At 38.9% G+C, this 8213-nt stretch overlaps 1 protein-coding gene across 1 annotated transcript in view; it reads left to right on the top strand.

Moving 5' to 3' along the window:
- Positions 1-6647: 6647 nt before the first annotated feature.
- trhr2 (thyrotropin releasing hormone receptor 2) overlaps positions 6648-8213 on the top strand; it is a 26441-nt gene continuing 24875 nt past the window's right edge. The window contains 1 exon segment of the mRNA XM_034878696.1: positions 6648-7054. Coding sequence (XP_034734587.1) covers positions 6675-7054 — 380 coding nt within the window. The 5' untranslated portion in view covers positions 6648-6674.

Genomic DNA, 8213 nt, shown 5'->3' with positions numbered 1-8213 from the left:
AGAGATCTCTCTGTCACAGTGTCTTTTCACAAGGACAATAATTAACTGTTTGCATATTTCCGGTACAACGTCAAAAAGGAGACACCAGATACAACACCAGGAGCCTCTATAGTCCACATCTGAAGACTGTGGGGCTGTTGAAGAAGAAAACCATCCCCTTTAAGTATCACCTTATGGAGATAAAACAGCACTGTTTTACAAATCAGATCCATAGTGCAATGTTGAATCATTGAAATCTGTCCGTTATCTTGTAAAAGAAAGTCTCATTTTTAAAGGCTGTAGAAAGTGAACCTCCTTTCCTGCTATGGGACCACTAGATGTCGCTGTTCATCAAGGAAAACACACCATCATGTTGAAGCTAACTGACTGCAGGAGGCCTCTCTCTTTAGGTCTCCTCACATATTCACCAAGGATAACCCAACATCATGTTGAAGCTCACTGACTGCAGGTGGCTTCTCTCTTTAGGTCTCCTCGAATGCAAACACCAAACACTTTTGATGGAATCACAAGAATCCTGGGATGACAATATTTTGTGAATCAAAATGAGACAATTGACAATGAGTCATGTGTCGTTTATTTTACAAGTACTCTTAACAGAGTTTGAAGCAAACTGGAGTTGACTCATCCAGATGTTGGGTTAGGGTTAGAGGGGGTTAGGGTCTGGGTTAACATGTTCTAAAACAAAGCCACAAAAACACCAAGAAAGGAGACAAAAATAATTTTAAAAAACCAAGAAGCCAGAATTTTTCAATGAAACAAGATGAGACACTTTGACACGTGTTGTGTATTTGAAGCATTAACTCTTAACATAGTTTGGGCAATGAACTGGAATATTCTCATGCAGGAGAGTGGAGAGAGAAACACTGCCGGTTCCAATAAATCCAGTTCAGATTATTGACCTTTTCAAAGCTTAATTCTGCATTTGTATTAAAGACCAATTTGTCTAATGATTTATACCGTATTATTGGACAGAGGATGGATAAAAATGTGGCCATTGTTTTGTAACTTTAAGCTAAAAGTTTGATAACTACCGTCAAAACAAAGATGACTTTGTGCCTCTGAGACATTCTCCAAACGTGACAACAATAATATGCAGTATGGTCTGGACATGACATTAATAATCTGCAGTATGATCAGTATGATCTGGACATGACATTAATAATTGGCAGTATGATCTAGACATGACATCCATAATGTATCAACGTAACCAACAGTTTATGTGTTTTTGGTCTAGTTTGTCCTCATGTTTTTTTTGTTTTTTTTTGTTTTTTAAATATGGAGTATGGTTACCTGGTCGTCAGACCTCTGCAGGGTAAATCCAGACAGCTAGCTAGACTATCTGTCCAATCGGAGTTTTTTGTTGCACGACTATTTTACAGCGGTTTAGTTTGGAGCTTAGCGGTCTCATGACGATTGTGATTGGTATAAAGAAATTGAACCAGAGTACGTTTCCAGACCCTCGTCCTATCCGCAGCATATGATCTGGCAAAGCGAGGCCAATCAACGTTTAATCATACAGTGACAAAGAAGCAAAGTCAAAATAAATAGTTTACATCATTTTGACCAAAGATGAGCTTGAGGCGAAACCGCATCTATACAAAAAATATTGTTATACTCTGTTGTTTCTTTGAATTTACAGTATAAAGTTATTGATCAGTATTAAACTCAGCCCAACACAGACATTCTGAAAATGTGACTGGCTCATTCCAAAATCCACTTTTATTTTGAAAGCACAAGTCCTCTTTCCCTCATGTTGTCTGTGTGAGTGTGACAGAGCGCAGTAAGTAGTAGCAGAGCACTGTATTGTACAGTATGTAGACAACAGCGTGTCTATGCTGCCGACTTGGCTATAACCAGTGGACTGACACGACGCACTTTGTGATGAAAGATACAGGTTTGAAGATGATTATGGATTAATATGACATGACGCAAACCCTCAAAAGGTAAATTATTTTTATTTTGTTATGTAAGAATGAGTAAGACTAAAATTACAAGTTTGCAAGCAGTTATATCTGTGTCTAAAATCCTGTTGCTGTTTGGTCCTGTTGGTCATGGTTGGAGCTTCGGCTCCAACCATGACATGCTGACAGCCATATAATCATTTAAAGTGTAACAAACGTAAAATGGAAAGAAAGAAAAAATGAAGGGATTGTCTTTTTGACACGTTCATGATTCGTTTTCTTTTTCCAGCTCATTTCAGATCCAAGAACGACGAAATGTGACAGTAGTATAAAATACAACATAACAGAAAAAATATATGGACTGTATATCATGTATGCAGTCATTGGGAACTCATAAATCAAAAATAGCCTTTCCATTCTCATTGCACTCCTTTCATATTTAACAGTCAAGTCATTTGTTTGATATTTTTTCATGTAAACTATCCACTATCTTTTCATTGTAAATTTTTCTTTGAACTCTCAAAAGGTAAGCTTTTCAATCAAATACATTTCCCAAGCAGCTCCAAGCTGTCTTATTCGCTTAAATTTAGGGGGCTTCACCTGTTACACCAAATGCCACACCACTGTTTACTAATGACCACTGTACAGTTGATATAAGTTTTTTAGGTAGATCCTTTGAGACCCAACACACAGTTCAATGTCAGCATGGCCATACTGTGCAGGAATCAACAACTTGGGCTTTAACATGGTTCAACAGAAGGTTGAATGGGACTACAATGCGAAACTGATAAATTCCGTCATGGCAGCCAGGGGAATGACAGTCACGGAGCATAGCAGCACTTTCTACAGTAAAAGAAAATGTCACCAATAAAAGGCTTCTAAACTAGATATGTAACCAAGATTACATGTTTCCGTGACATTATAGCATGTAGCTACATGTAGCAGTGTATGTAAAATGTAAAGTCTGATGAATCCATAGAATTATAAAGACAACTGGATACAGCGTTGCATTCCTATTAAAGTTGCTCAGTAGCGCATGAAGTAAAAACAGTTTGACTTCTGCGCATATAATTACCTGGATCTTCAGCAGTGTGTCCCATGGCCACTGATTGTCATTTTAGTGCATAACCCACCTTTTGTCATAAAGACAGCTATTCAAAAACGGTTGAGAAATTGAGAAAGTCTTTTTTTATGTTCTGCCATATGAACAAAAGTGCCGTAACATTTGTTCTGCAAGAAGTTACTAGCATTTTGTTTATTAAGTAGCAGTAAATAAAATATTTAGTGTACATCTCAACTTAAGCATTATGTATTTATCATGTCCAGAGTTGAATTCCATCTGGTTGGAACGTGTTAATAAGCAACTCTTTCTTATATCCACGTTGTTCTGTTGTTGCTCTAACTCTACAGCCTTGCTGGACTGGGTTTAGAGCCCCACAACTTTTCTGCACTTTGCAAGGACACTGTCCAACGTGCTGTTAAGCAGAGACACTGACGGACACTGTCCAACGCGCTGTAAAGCAGAGACAATGTGACAGAACGGTGGAGACCGTGCGCAAAGCAGGGGACATGATCAGAAGGCAGAAGGCTCGCAGCAGCGATCAGATTTTGTATCTATTCGTACTATCTGGGCTAACTGCGTGACTTTATTTGCCGCAGTGGTTGTGATTCTCAGACCGATGTCCTCCACCAGACCGATGTCCTCCACAACCCTTGGACCTGCAGTCTGTAGCTATCCACGTTGCTATGGTATTTGTTAGCGTCTCATTCCTTTGTTTATCTCTAGCCCCCCCCCCCCCCCCCCCCCCCCCCCCCCCCCCACGCTGCATTTAACGTAGTCTGCCGAAGCCTCGCACCACTGTGTGTGTTGTTGAATGATTTACTGGTAACAACTGTCAAAGTAATATTTCAGACTGGAAGTACTTCGGTGATAAGAAAATTAAACTTTGCAGTAATTACAAAGCCTATGACCAACAAACTTTTACAATAATAAAGAAATAACAAAAACTGCGTTAACGTGCGAAAAGAAAATTGTTGGCGTTAATTTATTAACGATAATAACAGGTTAACTTGCCCAGCCCTAATTCCTAACAATCAATTCTGCTTCTAACACATTAAGGAGAGCTGGATTATAACGGAATATCTTATGTTATAGAACAGAGTATTGCAAAACAACTTAATGCAACAAACAACAAAATACGTATAACAACAAACGTAATGCATGACCAACATGTCTTCATTTATGTTGAAATAATGCTTTTACCTTTTGGCTTGAATGTATCATGCAAATCACACACAATGTTTAAGATATATAACATATACAATTTTAAATTCCAACACTGATGAACGTATTCATGGGTTAACCCAGTGTTATTAACCGTGGTGAAAACAATTACACTAAAAATAACTTTATGAGTGTGTTGAACAATGTTGTAACCTTATAATCCGGGTTCAATTTTTTGGGGTGTGGGGCTTTCCCCCTTTCTGATCTACACATCCTTGGGATGCTTCTGCTCAATTATTTTAGTTCCCGGTGGGGACAACATGTACCCACCCCCCCTCAAAGTGATCAATGCTCAATAGGATCAAAGGTTTAAAATGGTATATTGACAGCTAGCGTTTAAACTAGTTAATGCAGTCCAAATTCAAAAATACTGGACGAAGTCCTCTCCCCCACCCCCTCCTCCCCAGACTCATAGTTTAGGGAGGTAAAATTAGGGCAACAGTTGTTAAAAACACAACTACCTCGCCATCCTCTCTACCCCACTGACAGATACATTTCATCAGCTTAAAATTACGGTAACTACTGCTAAAAAAGCGCAAAATCATGGTCCTCTTTTTTTTACTTTACTCTATAATTTACAAGACAATAACAGTAATTCCCTCAATAGCAGGGAATGAAGGCAACAATGGCGAGGAAAAACTCATTTTATGAAGAAACCCTGGTGAGACCCATGCTCTTGGTAGGTGGTGTCTGGCAGTGATACAAATATAAAATTAAAAAAGGAGCAAAAGTACCCAAAGCGAAAACCCCAAACCATAGCAGAAGGATATTTTTGCTCCTCTATCTGAGCAAATGAGTTAAATAAATTGCCGCCAGGGTCTAAAGACTATTGCAAACAGTATTTCAAAAAGTTTATACTGGAAATACTTACTAAACCTCCCCTTAAATTGATGTTGCCCCTTGCCTTTTTCTTTATTTCTCATGTAGAAAAGATGCTTTGCATCTGTGTATTTAAACTGCAGTACAGCAGGAAGTCCTCAAACTGAGGCACCTCACTCAGTCAAACATGATGGAAAGTGAGAAATGTGCATAACATCAGCTCTACTGGGTTGTGGATGTGAATGTGTAAAAGAATGGAGAGTGGATGCAGTTTGATTGATGGCAGCATAGTGCAACTAAATGACTTAGTTACTACTTACTACTGGCCGCATTGCCATGACAGTTGTTGTGGATATGAATAATGTAATATAAATGGTGGTGATAGGAAGTTAAATGGGTTCATCGTTGACAGACACCAACGAGAAGGTGGAATGTTACTTAACACCTTTGCTGCTAAAAAGAAAAATCTTTATGATAAATGATAAAAAAAACAAATTGTTCACTTAAAAGATTCAGACATACAGAACAATCTAAAAAATGCAATATTGTGTTGATGTGATTTTTAATCTACTTATCTGCCGTCAACAGAAATGAACAGATTATTATGTCTTCACCAGATCAAGTAGAAAATAATGAATCAAAGTTGAGGCACAGTATATGCGAGGTATCCCCAAATATAATGGCAAGAGTTACATGATAACAATTATTTAAAATGTCTTTGATCAGAGAAAATGACTCCTAACAATTTCCCCCATGACCTGATGACCATTACTTACTCACCTCAATCTAGCCAAAAAGGAATTATAAAATGCAATGCCAGATGGCAATGAAGCACGTTCAAACTCACCAGAGGTTGAAACCTTTGGACACAAAATTAGCTTTACTCCCACCATTAGGACAAAATATCAACTTTGTACACAAGAATGTTTAGAATCCGGAGATCAGAGAATTAAAAATGTATTTACTGTTGATCTTCTCCTTACAGATTGTCTGTAATTACAGCATCATATTGCCATTTTAAACCACCGGCATGCTTTGTTCTTTAATTTTCCCCTTTTTGTTTTCACAAACATTTGTTTTTGGGGCACTTTTTATTCCAAACAGCATTTACCAACTGATTCTGCCAGAATTGGAGATACCTGACGGAGTCACTGAGATTAATTATGTAGATGTATTAATGTGTGTTTGACAATGACACATGCAAGTCCAAATTCAATCCAAAGGTTATTGTCAATTTAATTCCCTGTCTGTCCAAGTAATTGAACTCATCTTCTATTTCTAGGTGACTCGGTGTTTGGGAGTCTTGGGATCATATGCAACGTATTCCTTTTCACTCCTCTTCATTAATTTAAAGGAAGATAGAGAAGGGAAGTGAAGGGGAATAACAGAAGGAAATATCAAAAACAAGAAAACAGTGCTTATTTCCCCTTCTAAGTGATCAAAAACGTATAACAAGCAAATTCATAGCCGCTCTGACGTAATATCCCAATCAAAACTGTGAAGCTAAAGCTTCACAACAGTCAATGTCATATGCTTGTAACTGGACTGGCTATAAGTGGGAGTTAATGGTCCTAATGAGGGAGAAAAACCATGGCAACATTTCAGAGTCATCCCTTTAATTAAAAGTATATAACCTGTAATTAAAAAACATTAGCCGGCCGCTAGCAAATATGGTGGACAATGTGAGCTCCAAAATTGACACCCCAACCAATATCTCTCTAAGTTCCAGTGATGCTATCTCTGAGTCGTTGGAATACAAGACGGTGTCAGTGTTCCTGGTCATGCTGGTGTGTAGTGTGGGCATCGTGGGAAACATGGTGGTCATTGTGGTCCTGACCACACGCCACATGAGAACCCCCACCAACTGTTACCTAGTCAGCCTGGCCATAGCCGACCTGACGGTGCTGGTGGTGGCGGGGCTGCCCAATGTGTCCGACAGTCTGACAGGCACATGGATTTTTGGCCACGCTGGCTGCCTTGGGATAACCTACCTACAGTATCTGGGCATCAACGTTTCCTCCTGCTCCATCACCGCCTTCACTGTAGAGAGGTGAGAATGGACAAACAACCAAATACAATTGATTTTAGCACAGCTTTTGCAATGTCTGCTGGATTATTGTATTATGTATTCGCCTTTTGCCAGATCAGTGTCATTATAGTTATTGTTTTTGGTGTGGACTGCCCTAAAATTAAGCCAACAAGGTCAATCAATGGAGAGGTTTACTGAATTGAAGTTGGCCTACCTGGATCTAGGGCTAGACAGCAAACATGAAAAGTACAGTACACATCAAACACACAAGTCATAAGTCTATTACAAACTCTGGTCAGACGGAACTGGGTGGTAGACAAACAGGCCTTAATACACCTTCAGCATAGGTCAATATGAGGTCAACAAATTGATTATGGCTGTATACTATATGCTGCAGCAGCAAAGACATCATTGCAAAAAGTAAATTGACGTAGAGGATTGCATTCATGTATAGGAGTTATATAGTCAAACCTCATAAATTTAGAAGCCAAATAAAAGCAGAGAGACACAGCTGGACTTAAAAAGAGAGAAACTTGCACATGCACACTGTGTTTTTTGGTTAGTTTTTTGTGTTTCGTTGTTTCTGTATGTGCACCATGTTTCTCCAATTGGAAGTAAAATAAGGCTGTTCTGTCGCGATTGCCTGGGTGAGCCACCATCGTTTTGAGTTGTAAATGGTATTCTTTTTACAGGAAAATGCTTTGCTTTAAATTTGCATAAGTTACAAAGGATGGGTATTTAACATTAACATAGGCTCAACATCTACAAGGAAAACTGTTGTTGGTGTAGGTGATGTAATATGATGCAAGCCAATGGTTTTGCGTTCTTGTCTATAATAATTGGTTTTAGACGTATCCATTACATTTAGCTTCATCTGTGACCTCAGGAGACTATCATCCTAAGAAGAACAGCAACAGTTCAGTGACCAAGCCGTAGAAAGCAAGACAGGACTAAAGGAATTAGCGTGACATTGTTTTAGAGCAACAAAGTCTGTGTAGCAAGGAGGTCAGGCTAGATAGATCAATAAAAACTGGGAGACTTCTTGTTGTCACACCTTTTTAACCCTCTGAGGTCTAAAGGCATTTTCACGTCTTGTTAAATAGATGGTTCCCCTCTCCGGGGAACCATCACCTTATCGTGGTGGAGAGGTTTGTGTGTCCCTATGAACCTGAGGGCTGTG

Source organism: Etheostoma cragini, chromosome 8 (assembly GCF_013103735.1).
Source record: "Etheostoma cragini isolate CJK2018 chromosome 8, CSU_Ecrag_1.0, whole genome shotgun sequence".
Lineage (NCBI taxonomy): Eukaryota > Metazoa > Chordata > Actinopteri > Perciformes > Percidae > Etheostoma > Etheostoma cragini.
This window is presented reverse-complemented; position numbering and strand designations above follow the sequence as displayed.